Source organism: Natator depressus, chromosome 1, assembly GCF_965152275.1.
Source record: "Natator depressus isolate rNatDep1 chromosome 1, rNatDep2.hap1, whole genome shotgun sequence".
Taxonomy (NCBI): domain Eukaryota; kingdom Metazoa; phylum Chordata; order Testudines; family Cheloniidae; genus Natator; species Natator depressus.
The window spans coordinates 31,377,265-31,391,116 of NC_134234.1; the positions used below are offsets into that span (position 1 = coordinate 31,377,265).

At 40.9% G+C, this 13,852-nt stretch overlaps 1 protein-coding gene across 2 annotated transcripts in view; it reads left to right on the forward strand.

Moving 5' to 3' along the window:
* Window positions 1–13,852, forward strand: part of CNTN5 (contactin 5) — a 955,706-nt gene that overhangs the window by 676,866 nt on the left and 264,988 nt on the right. For both annotated transcript variants that reach the window (XM_074957075.1, XM_074957069.1), the window contains exon 7: window positions 9,254–9,349. In XM_074957075.1, the coding sequence (XP_074813176.1) occupies window positions 9,254–9,349 (96 nt within the window). The remainder of the gene's footprint in view (window positions 1–9,253; window positions 9,350–13,852) is intronic.

Here is a 13,852-nt window from a genome sequence, read left to right on the forward strand (position 1 = left end):
TACAAAATCCTACCTCTCCTTTTGTCCCCCTCACTTATCTCAGCAGCAGACAGGACAAAGAAGTAATGAGCATGGAGACTGAATGATCCCTGCACATGCAGAGGCAATAATGTCAGGTTAGACTTAAGGTACATTAGCAGGGCAGTATGTAAAAGGTAAAACTGCTGAGGCATTTGATGTATGTGTTCTTATGGCTGACAGAGAAATTCAGTCTCCACTGCTGTCTATCTGGCATCTTTACTAAGCACTAAATTTGTTTACCAAAATTAATATACAGATTGAGACTCCTGTGGTCTCTCCTTTAATGGTACCTGATTTGCTTACAGTTAATGAGCCAAGTTCTGGAGCAATTTACTATGCATTCATGACATCACTCTGTAAAATGCAAGTGCTTTAAATGATGCACAGTTAATTTTCTTATACAGTATACTCTCCTTAGAAAGGGGATATACACATGTAAAATGCAAAATATATTAAGCACCAGAATGGCACATAAATTCTTTTTGTTGTTGTTGTTGCTTTGATTTTCTGTTCACAAACTCTGCTTAATGGAAGTATTTCCACCGGAACTACTGATCTTGGAGAAATATGGCCAAAGGAGAGAGATTTTCATAAGGAGATGGTTCTCTGTTCATTGAACTCCTCATTAAGCTATCTCCTGTTTTACAATAACATAAAATCTTCAACAACAAAAAACGAGTACTTGTGGCACCTTAGAGACTAAGGTACACAAGTACTCCTTTTCTTTTTGCGAATACAGACTAACACGGCTGCTACTCTGAAACTTGTCATAAAATCTTCAGTGACTACAGTTGGGCATCCCTCTAGTCTATAGAATAATTTCACATATAAGAGAACCTGCTTCATTCAACCTTTATCCATGCATGAGGGTCATCTATGCATAATTCATTTGCTATAAAGAAGACTGTGCTTATTTTATTTTTTTAAATGAAGCATTCCATTTATTATCCATAGATTTTGGAAGTGTAGGGGTCATGACTCACATTAAAGTTGCTCGAAGTCATGCAGCTAAAACCTCAGGCCCTGCTTTGAAAATGTAGAGTAGGTGTTATCTTGGCACTAATGCTCAGATAAGGGTAAACAAATCTAATCTCTCAGGGCATAAACTGAACACCAATAGAGCACAGAAATATATTTTCTTATCCGTGAGCCATGTATCTCATCGCACACTTTGGCTAGGTGCATTCTTTAGAGGGTGTCTGATTTATTCTGATACCGCAGTTATTGATTGCCATTGCAGGCAAAATACTAGACTTGATGACTAATGAAAAAGTGTTGTGGTTCCTATGCTCCTAATACTAACACTCCATTCAGTCTTCTGTTTTTCTTGAAAAATAGAATAGCAAATAAGTGGTTTGTTAGTAGCTGATCTTCTTTTGTTTAAATGTAAATTTATAGCCAAGATTTATATGGTTAATATTTAACAAAAGGGTATTAACATTCCCTTTCATTCATCTCATCTACCTCAAAGTTATTATTATAACAAGGGGGGATTTCTTACATCATTCTGCAGCTCCCTGTTATTTCTAGGTTTTTTTTAAAGCATTTGTAGTATTTACTTTATAGCCAAACCTGCACTCTAACACTATATTCCTGTACCATAAACTGACTAACAACAACCCCTCTGGTAACATAAGTGCAATTGCATTACTTGTTACTCAAAAGATTTAACTAGTGAGTAATCAAGTGGACTGAAACTGGAACCTTATATTACCCTCCCTACCCCTTGAACTTCGTTGGTTTGACTAAAAGGGAACTTGGGTCCTAAAAACCCATTCATAGAATCATAGAATATCAGGGTTGGAAGGGACCTCAGAGGTCATCTAGTCCAACCCCAACTAAACCATCCCAGCCGGGGCTTTGTCAAGCCTGACCTTAAAAACTTCCAAGGAAGGAGATTCCACCACCTCCCTAGGTAACCCATTCCAGTGCTTCACCACCCTCCTGGTGTAAAAGTTTTACCTAATATCCAACCTAAACCTCCCGCACTGCAACTTGAGACTTTTACTCCTTGTTCTGTCATCTGGTATCACTGAGGACAGTCTAGATCCATCCTCTTTGGAACCCCCTTTCAGGTAGTTGAAAGCAGCTATCATATCCCCACTCATTCTTCTCTTCTGCAGACTAAACAATCCCAGTTCCCTCAGCCTCTCCTCATAAGTCATGTGTTCCAGTCCCCTGATCATTTTTGTTGTCCTCCGCCAGACTTTTTCCAATTTTTTCACATCCTTCTTGTAGTGTGGGGCCCAAAACTGGACACAGTACTCCAGATGAGGCCTCACCAATGTTGAATAGAGGGGAATGATCACGTCCCTTGATCTGCTGGCAATGCCCCTACTTATACATCCCAAAATGCCATTGGCCTTCTTGGCAACAAGGGCACACTGTTGACTCATATCCAGCTTCTCGTCCACTGTAACCCCAGGTTCTTTTCTGCAGAACTGCTGCCTAGCCATTCGGTCCCTAGTCTGTAGCAGTGCACAGGATTCTTCCATCCTAAGTGCAGGACTCTGCACTTGTCCTTGTTGAACCTCATCAGATTTCTTTTGGCCCAATCCTCTAATTTGTCTAGGTCCCTCTGTATCCTATCCCTACCCTCCAGCGTATCTACCTGGAGGATGGTGTGGATTGCACTCTCAGCAAATTTGCGGATGATACTAAACTGGGAGGAGTGGTAGATACGCTGGAGGGGAGGGATAGGATACAGAAGGACCTAGACAAATTGGAGGATTGGGCCAAAAGAAATCTGATGAGGTTCAATAAGGATAAGTGCAGCGTCCTGCACTTAGGATGGAAGAATCCAATGCACCGCTACAGAGTAGGGACCGAATGGCTAGGCAGCAGTTCTGCGGAAAAGGACCTAGGGGTGACAGTGGATGAGAAGCTGGATATGAGTCAACAGTGTGCCCTTGTTGCCAAGAAGGCCAATGGCATTTTGGGATGTATAAGTAGGGGCATAGCGAGCAGATTGAGGGACGTGATCGTTCCCCTCTATTCGACACTGGTGAGGCCTCATCTGGAGTACTGTGTCCAGTTTTGGGCCCCACACTACAAGAAGGATGTGGCTAAATTGGAGAGAGTCCAGCGAAGGGCAACAAAAATGATTAGGGGTCTAGAGCACATGACTTATGAGGAGAGGCTGAGGGAGCTGGGATTGTTTAGTCTGCAGAAGAGAAGAATGAGGGGGGATTTGATAGCTGTTTTCAACTACCTGAAAGGGGGTTCCAAAGAGGATGGCTCTAGACTCTTCTCAATGGTAGCAGATGACAGAACGAGGAGTAATGGTCTCAAGTTGCAATGGGGGAGGTTTAGATTGGATATTAGGAAAAACTTTTTCACTAAGAGGGTGGTGAAACACTGGAATGCGTTACCTAGGGAGGTGGTAGAATCTCCTTCCTTAGAGGTTTTTAAGGTCAGGCTTGACAAAGCCCTGGCTGGGATGATTTAACTGGGAATTGGTCCTGCTTCGAGCAGGGGGTTGGACTAGATGACCTTCTGGGGTCCCTTCCAACCCTGATATTCTATGATTCTATGATTCTACCTCTCCTCCCAGTTTAGTGTCATCTGCAAACTTCCTGAGGGTGCAATCCATGCCATCCTCCAGATCATTAATGAAGATATTGAACAAAACCGGCCCCAGGACCGACCCTTGGGGCACTCCGCTTGATACTGGCTGCCAGCTAGACATGGAGACATTGTTCACTACCCGTTGAGCCCAACAATCTAGCCAGCTTTCTATCCACCTAGTTTCTTTTTTTGCAAAATTGTAACCTGACTATTGAGTTCTTTCTTTTTGTGTGGAGGGTGGGAATCTTCCCATTACAGAAAAAAGACAAACCTCAAACCTTTTATCCAAAAAACACTTATTACTAGAGCTAGTTGGAAAAGGGGTTTTATTTCTATGGAAAACTTTTTATTTCTGTGGAAAACGTTTTTGGCAAAAAAGCAATCACCAAAATATTTCAGCTTCAAACCAAAATATTTCAATTCTGAAATACTGCCACATTTCCTTATGGGAGATATAATTTAGGTGCATCATGGGAAATGAAAACTGGCTGGCCCTTAGTGGAAAGGCTGGTATCAAGAGGCACCTAAACTCAAATTCCTGTGAGGCAATGCCATGGCATTTCAGAATCAAAATATTTCAGTTTTCTACTGAAGTATTTTACTTATCAGTTTTTCAACGAAAAGAGGAATATTTCTGCAGAAGATAGACACTTTTTGCAAAATATTTCAATGTATTGAAAACCTAATTTTCCAGTGAAAAAACGTCTTGACAGAAAATTTTCAACCAGTCCTACTCAATACGCTGAAGATTGGTATTCCAAAAGATACAATTTGCAAAATCAAAACTGAAAGAACAAGGATTGTAAACACAAAACACTGCCATCTTGGCCAGAACTCTAGAACTAACTATCAGGGATCAGCCCTTACACGACTCAGAATCCAGAGTATGAGGCTGATATAACTTATTTTCTTTCAATTATCTGATTTTCCTACAAAGATGAGAGAGTTATGAAAAAAGTGGTGTTACTTTTGTAGCATGTGTAGAATCAAAGAGATGCAGAAAAGCAGACATACAAAAAGGATGTCAGGTAGTCTTTGTTAAATCATCCCTGTAATGATGTCAGCAGGAATCATTAGCATAATTTTCTTTTCCAAAATCATAGGAAGGCATTCTTGTTTCTGATTACTTCTGTTCCTGAACATAGAGAAATGGTATGGGTATCTCTCATTGTGCTTAGCACCTCTGGATTCAGAACATGTTCTCCTTCTCAAAATATGTTGAAACCACAACAAATCAATTCCAGATCTATCCAAATTTTAAATTCAGTGAGGTTTGCAAAGGCATATCATTTGAATCTCTAATCTCAGAACAAGTCAAACTACACAATTTCAGGAGCTCACTGATCTTTTCATTGACAGTAGTTTCATCAGGTTCTCATTGGAAGGAGGCCAAGAACAATGATTATAATGAGCAGTCAGGGTTTGCGTGTTGCTCATTTTATCTAGGAAACGGAGATGGATCTGAAGCCTCAAATACTGAGGGATCAGGACTTTTTACATCTCATCTTGAAGTCAGCACCATTCTGTGGCACCCAGCTTATTTTTTCTTGGAGGTTTTCCATCCTATTGATCGGGCCTGACCCTGCTTAGCTCCTTATATAGGATGAGATCACAACATGAGGAGACATGTTGCTTCTCACTCCGGAAGTGGATGCATTTCAGTGATAAGTGTCTACATAAAGTGTTCCAGAACCTTTCTGGATAAATGTCGCTTATATAAATCAGTATAAATCAAATGGATAAACAAATATGTTTTTTGAAGTAAATATTAAACTAATTGGCACATGAAATTACAAGCCCAACAACAAAGGTTTTAAATGAATCTGTAAACTCGGTGTTTGTACCCTGTGGCTGGAGAATTGCAAATATAGTACCTATATTTAAGAAAGGAAAAAGAAGCGGTCTGGGAAACTGTTAGTTTGACCGCAATTGTATACAAGGTCTTAGAACAAATTTTGAAAGATAGAGCAGTTAAGGACCTAGAAATAAATGATATTTGGTATAAAATACAATATAATTTTACAAAAGATAGAACAAGGCAGACCAACCTGATCTCTTTCTGTGAGAGAGAAATGAAGTAGATCTGATCTAACTGGATTTCAGTAAAGCATTTGATACAGTTCCATAGGGCAAATTATTAGTTAAATTGGAAGATGGAGATTAATATGAGAATCAAAAGGTGGGTAAAGAACTGGTTTAAGGGGAAACTGCAACATGTCATATTGAAAGGTGAGGTTATAAATGGAGTTTCTCCAGGATCGGTCTTGGGACCAATCTTATTTAATGTTTTCAGTAATTACCTTGGCACAGAAAGTGGGAGTGTGCTAATAAAATTTGCAGAAGACCCAAACTGGGAGGCATTGCCAATACAGAGGAAAACTGGAATATCGTACAAGAAGATTTGGACAACCTTTAAAACTGGAGTAATAGAAATGGGATGAAATTTAATAGTGCAAAGTCATGCACTTAGAGACTAATAACAAGAATTTTTGCTATATTCTGGGGACATGCCAGATGGAAGTGACAGAGGAGAAAGAACTGGGTGTATTGGTCAACCACAGGATGACTATGGGCTGCCAATGTGATGCAGCCATGGAAAGGCTAAAACAATACTAAAATGCATTAGGTGAGGTATTTTCAATAGAGACAGGGAAGTGTTATTACCATTGTACTGGTGAGACCTCTGGTGAGACCTCATCTGGAATACAGTTTGCAGTTCTGGTCTCCCTAGTTTAAGAAAGAAATTCAAGCTGGAACAGGTGCAGAGAAGGGCTACTAGGATGATCAGAGGAATGGAGAACCTACCTTATGGGAGCAGACTTAAGGAGCTTGGCTTGCTTAGCCTAACAAGACAAAGGTTGAGTGGAGTTACAGTTGATCTTTAAAAATACATCAGTGGGGTATACATCAGGGAAGGAGAGGGGTTATTTAAGTTAAGGACCAATGTTGGCACAAGAACAAATAGATTTAAATTAGCCATCAATGAGTTTAGGTTTGAAATGAGATGAATGTTTCCTACCATCAGAGGAGTGAAGTTCTGGAACAGCCTCCCAAGGGGAATAATGGGAACAAAAAACATAATTCTTTGAAGACTGATAAATGTATGGGATAGGCCCATCCACAACTACTATTAGTACCTATCCTCAATGGCAAGTGATGGGACACCAGATGGAGAGGGTTCTGAGTTACTACAGAGAATTCTTTCCCAGGTGTCTGGCTGGTGGGTCTTGCCCACATGATTAGGGTCTCACTGATTACCGTATTTGGGGTAAAGAAGGAATTCCCCCAAGTCAGATTGGCAAAGCCCCTTTCTCCGCAGCCTGGGGCGTGGGTCACTTGGTGATGTGAACTAGAGTAAATGGTGGATTTTCCATAACTTGAAGTCTTTAAATCAAGATTTGAGGACTTCAGTAACTCAGTCAGAGGTTATGGGCCTATTGCAGCAGTGGATGGGTGAAGTTCTGTGGCCTGCAATGTGCAGGAGGTCAGACTAGAGTCAGGGGTAGTCAACAGGTGGACTACGGGCCAAATCCGGACTGCCAGATGCTTTTGAATGGACCACAAAATCTTTTTATTTCCTTATTATTGTCATTATTGTTATTATTTTTGTATTATTTTCTCTGGAATCTGGACCTTGACTATACCTTGACCAAGAAATTTGGATCTTAACAAAAATAATTGATTACCACTGACACTAGATGATCATCACAGTCCCTTTAAGTCTAGGAGTCTATGGAGCACCTGATGGAGAACTCTCTGAAATCCACCTCCCTTGTTAGGTCATACTTTGAGAAATCATCACTCAGATAACTGGATCCCAGACAGTTAAATTCTCTGGAGATAATAGCCAATACCTTGATCTATACCCATAAGTGAATAGGTGCTTCAATAGATCATTGAGCCCCATATGACAAATACTTCTTCTGGCTCATTGTACTCCTATGTTCAGGAACTTCATTCTGCAGCAGTGGAAGCTTCTGAGTCCTCGTTGAGCGTATCCTAAATATATTGCAGTAATCTAGCCATGATCAACATCAGAGAGGAATGTTCATAGCCTCCAGATCAACCACAGGCAAATAACGGTGCACATAGGATGTTTGTCACTTGAGACTCCACGATGACTAATGGTTCAAATATGACCCCAAGACAACAAATCTGCCCTAGTTCCTTTCCTGTAAATATTCAAGTGAGGGCATAACCATGAAGTTTGACTCTAGATCCAGCTCTAAAGGCCCCTGTAATTCAAGGAGGAGTCAGATCTTCTGGATGAAAGGCAGCATATAAATATAAGCTATTCATAACTAGAGCTGGTCATAATATTTTCATCAGAACAGGTTTTCATCAGAAAAAGTTGTTTCAACAAAACCAAACTTTTTAAAGAAATTATATTTCAACAACATTTCCGATGGAAGGGAAATATTTCAGAATGACATATCTTTCATTTTGGAAACGAAATTGTTTTGGAAAATTTCAAAGTTGTTTCAAATTTCAAAATTGTGTTTTAAATTTTATGTTATGATTTTTTGGTGTTTTTTTTTAATTTTCATATTATTGTCATTATTTATGTTTGTTTTGTAATGAAACAGTTTGATACAAATAGGAGACACATTGATCTAGAAAAGAAGATAACATGTTTCCATCATTATTAACCCTGACTGACAACTGCACTCATCAGTACTAGCAGCTGCCCTTTATAATATGAATGATAAAATAAAACTAATAGACTATTTCAACTCTGTTATATGATGACCTCACAAGAAGTGTGCATACTATCCATTATTGCTTATGTGCTATTAATATTAAAAAATAATATAAAATGAAAAAAAATCTAAGCAAAATTTCAAAATGTTATGAAACAAAACTTTTCCAAAATGACAAAAATTTACAGGATGCTTGTTTTGCAAAATATTTTGAAAAATCTTGCTTTCATTCCGATTTGTAACAGAAAAATATTTAAAATGTTGACATTTTCCATGAATCAGAAATAGTGAGTTTCAATCAGCTCTCTTCATCGTCAGGCACTGCAGCTTCACTCAAAAGTTTAGTGGGGGACGTGAAATATACCTAATTCAATTTCAGTTGCTGGGAGAAATTTAGGAAGGCAAAATGTAGTTACCCAAAACTGGATTATGTCTTGGATACTGGAGAAACTATATGGGAAAGAGTATTAAAAATAAACCTGCTATATAGCAGATGGAAGCGGATTCTCCTCCCCACTTATAACAATGTATTGTACACAATATTATTTGGATGACACATTAACAACCCTCTATAGGCTGCAGATTAGACACAAGGCAGCCTCTTCACCTTTATTTCTCTTTTTCTATGCATGAAAGTCTTTTATCAGTGAAGGAAATCAATAAAGAGGAAATGGTAAAAAGAAATAAAAGAGCTATTAAATGTCTGTTATAAATGGTACACTGCCTAATACTTTTCCACTTACACCATATCCATGCACGGTGAGGAGCAATAAACAGTGTTAAAGTAATGTAAAAATCTTGGCAGTAGAAATAGATTTATTTTTAAAGACCCTCCTGTCGTAGATTAAGAAATGAAAATAAGGCACTGTCAGCATTGTAAAAAGAAATAAAGTGTAAATCACATTAGTAGCAAAATTAAATAACTTCCCTCTCCATGCAACTAAAATGTTGTGTTATGTTGACAGATCTGGGAAATTTTAGTGGCCGGACAAGAAGCGCAGTCTCAGTACGTGAAGGTCAAGGGGTTGTTCTGATGTGCTCTCCTCCACTTCATTCACCAGGTACAGTAGGCTTCATTTGGTATTGATACTGCTCTGTTTTAGTGTCTGCTCATTATTTTCGAACATGTTTGACTAAAACTTGAAAGGTGAAATATGCACAGTTCTGCTGACAGTTCTTGGAGTACCAAAGGAGTAATTAAAGATCATATACTGTAAATGCCATTGAGTAGGCAGGGTTTCTGGGATAAGATTGTCCTATTCCCACTATTCCTGTTGACTGTAACAGCAATAGTCTTCATAACACCAGTGAGTAATATGCTGCCTTTGGGTCACAGAAGGTGATTTCTTTTAGGGTTTAGAAGCCTTCAAAAATTTCTTCCAAATGTCAGTGCTGAGATACAGTTGTTGAATACAAATTGACTTTTGTTTTGACTAGTACAGCCATGATTTTGGTTGCATTCCCTTGCTGCATAGCTTTGTTTCCAGCACAACAGCATCATTGCTAGAAGTCAGAAATAATCATAAATCCCAAGAAACGGATCCATCTGACACTTTCCAAACAAAAGCTTAGAAAAATGCCAATGTGGTTATGTTTTTCCTTCTCAAACTCATTCTCCTGCAGAGGGTGTGCGGATGGGTAAATAATTTTTATAGAAAGTCTGACATTTGCACACTGTATATTCAGGGGTAATTCCTGGAGAAACTTTAGATAATTCAATAACTTTCTTGTCCATAGGTACTGTAGAATAGTTCTTTTTCCTACTTGGGCTTGAGTTCCATGATTAGAGGAGATTTGCTTCTTTGTTCATATAGTGGTCCTAGAGAGAAGTTATACTCTGTAGAAAGAAGAGCTTTCTGAGGAGAGGTTAAACCAAAGGGAGCACAATCTTGTTTAATTTGATAGAACAGGGTTTGAGTTTGTTTAGAGGTTTTTGTTTTGTTTTGGTGGTGTTTTTTTCTTTCGTTGGAGGGGCTGCAGGTGGGGTTGGTTTCCATAGCACTGGGCTGATTTCCAACTATCTGTCCTACACCTCTCGAAAAGCTCACTGCTCTTTTCTGGGCCCATTCTTCAGTTGCTCTTATCTTTTAATGGTCTCTTCTAATCTAGGACGCCATAGTATCTAAGCAATTAGCTCCTTTTCATTCAATTTGATTGCACAGTACTGTGGCATCACTACTACATGTGAGAATTCAGTGAGGAGAAGGAGTGGGGCAATTCCAGCACATAGACAGGTACTGGGTCTGGCTTCACAATACCGGCAGAGATTGAGAGGACAGAGGGAATTGGTCATTGCTGCATTCATAAGCCACCCCACTCTTTACCATCTATCATTTCCCAAAACACCTCATCTTCCTACATGCTACCCAAACACATGCCCTTCATATGTTTTCCCAATAATTATGCCTCCAGCTATGCCTGTCCAAATCTTCTGAAGGGTAAAAGAATGGCACAGGTGTTAAGAGTTACTCCTGAGGGCATTCTGCACCAAAAAGATAAAAATTCTGTGCACAATATTTTAAAATTCTGCAAGTTGTATTTATCAATAAATGCAGAGGCTCCAGCATGGCAGTGGGGAGGACCGGCCACTGGCTGTATGAAGATGGGAAATCACCCTGCAGCCACTCCTCCCTCCACCCTCAGGACACAAACTCAGTGGTAAGGCTGCATCTGACCCTGACACAGCACAAGTCCTGGGCCTGCCCCAGAAACACCCTGGGGCCTGCGCCTCTGCACCAGGTGCACCAGGTGTGGGGCAGGCAGTCTCAACCAGGCAGGATCCAAGTGTGGAAGGACTCAGTGTGGGGGGATCCAGGTGTGGGGTGAGAGGATTCTGTGTGGGACAATCTGGGTGCAGGCAGCTCAATGGGGGGTCTAGGTGTGAGGGATCTGGATGCACAGAGTCTCGTGGGGGGACTTTCCAAGTGCAGGGGTAATGGGACTCTGCAGGGGCTACTAGATGAAAGTGGTTGGGGCTCAGCGGAGGGGTCTGGGTTTGGGGGTCTCTGCAGGGGGATCTAGGTGCTGGGGGAGTGGGGCTTGGTGGGGGTCTGGATGCAGCTAGTTTAGTGTCAGTGTCAGTGGCATGGGCATCTGGATGTGCAGGCTCAGGGCGGTGCAGGAGGGTGGAACTTATCAGGGTGGGTGTTTGAGTGCAGGGAGCTCAGTGGGGGGGGGTGGTATGGCTGCAGGTGTGGAAGTCCGGAGGCAGGGGGTCTAGGTGCAGGGGGGCTCCAGATGCCGGGGTTGAGGTTCAGTGCGGTGGGGTTCGAATATGAAGGGCAAGGGGGGTTCTGAATGTACAGAGTGAGGCTTAGCCAGGGTGTCTGGGTATGGGAGGTCCAGATGCACGGGGGTTGGGTGGATGGGGAGCAGCTCCCCAAACAGTGACCCCACCCCCCTCAACTGCGGAGCGATGGGGACAGGAAGCAGGGCAGAATGCTGAGCTTCCTGCAGCTGGGGGAGGCTTCTGGGGGTGGGCCTGACACAGCCCCAGCCACTCCTTGAAGGAGAAGGGAAAGTTCCATCCTCTCCTGCCTCCAGCCCAGCTGGGACTAGCAGCTGATCCCGGCTCAGGGTAGGAGACAAAGGTCTGAGGTGGAATGTCAAATCTAATCACTCCCCACATCCTCTTAAGCAATGCCTCCAACAAAAAGGTCCTACTTCTCCATCCTTAAGTTAGTGGGACTGCTCGCTTGAGTAACTGCTCACCAGCATGAATAAGGATTGCACTTGGGTCCTTTAAAGCCAGTGACGGTATTGTAGTGGCAGGGCACAAATGACTCTGTGAAGAACAGGGATGAAAGAAATACTGGTTTATGAATGTAATTTGTTTTCACATATGAGAAAAAGTAAGTGTGATTAAATAACACACAGGTTACTAGTTCCTTCAGACAAGTCTGAGCTATTGTGCAAGGCACCAGTCGGTGGGTAATACTTTTTATCAACTGCTTGCCAATCTCCAAACAAGACTGCTGAACAATTGATAAAAATACTACACATTTCTTTCCAGAGGGCTTTGCAATGTAATCACAGAGTCTTTTTCATATTCATATAGGTTATTCTGGTTATTAATATATTTTTGCTTTGATGTGTTATCCAGGGATGATGATGATGAAAAAACCCCAAAGAAACAAAAATGAAGAAAATGAAATGTGTTTTTAAATAAATCATGTGATTAGTTGTACAGTTTCTTGTTCCAAATAATTTCCATATGAAATGAGCACAAAATACCCCTCTAAAATAAAGTTACCAACTGCAGCACCATAAACCTGTGTGGGATGTTGAGCAAAGTCAGAGGGCCGGAGAATGACGCTGAGTTTTGACTTGCATTAACAAGTCCATTTTTCAGGGTTGCTTTCACAGGAGATCACTGAATGGCAAAATGAAATGAACCTTTCTCAGGCTATCGGGATGGGAAAGAGTTTTTTTCTGTCGGGGTACCTTCCCCACATATTGAAATGAAAAAAGATATCAGGAAACTGATTTTGGATACATACATTCCTTCTGAAGACAAAACTATGCTGATGGACTCTTTTTAGGCCATCATTCCCAGGATAATACTTTCTACGTCTTCAGAGGACTCCCTACACCATTTCAGTTTATCCCTCTCCAGCAGCTTTGACAATTAACTCAAAATATGTAATTGCTCTCTCACCTGGTGTGGCCATCCTGCCTAGATAAACTAGTTCCTCTCCCTCCATGTGCCCTCTTATGTTAACTCTCGCTGATAGATGCTCATCAGTTTCAGTCTCCTGAAATGACAGCCTTTGTTCAGTGAGTCTATTTTAAGAGGCCTTTGCTGAATTTTTTCTATGGACAATAGCATGATTCTTTATTGTGACTTTCTGAAGCATGTAAATATGGGTCTTTATTCAGTCATTTAATTGTCTTAATTACAAGGCTCACTATAGTGAGATTAAAAATGAATGGAAGATTTTATCCTTATTTACATTTTTCCCCTGCAGAATTAATGCTTTCAGTTGGCCCTTTTAATGCTTTTATTCAAAGCTTTTAATATCTACTTAATAGACATTAGAAAAGGAGTACTTGTGGCACCTTAGAGACTAACCAGTTTATTTGAGCATGAGCTTTCGTGAGCTACAGCTCACTTCATCGGATGCATAGCATATTGTGGAAACTGCAGAAGACATTATATACACACAGAGACCATGAAACAAAACTTCCTCCCACCCCACTGTCCTGCTCGTAACAGCTTATCTAAAGTGATCATCAAGGAGGGCCATTTCCAGCACAAATCCAGGTTTTCTCACCACCACCACCCCCCCCCACACACACACCCCCCTCCAAAAACCCCACACACAAACTCACTCTCCTGCTGGCAATAGCTCATCTTACAATGTGCACAGCAATAATCCAAGTTTAACCAGAACGTCTTGGGGGGGGGGGGGGTTTGTAGGAAAAAAACAAGGGGAGATAGGCTACCTTGCATAATGACTTAGCCACTCCCAGTCTCTATTCAAGCCCAAATTAATAGTATCCAATTTGCAAATGAATTCCAATTCAGCAGTTTCTCGCTGGAGTCTGGATTTGAAGTTTTTTTG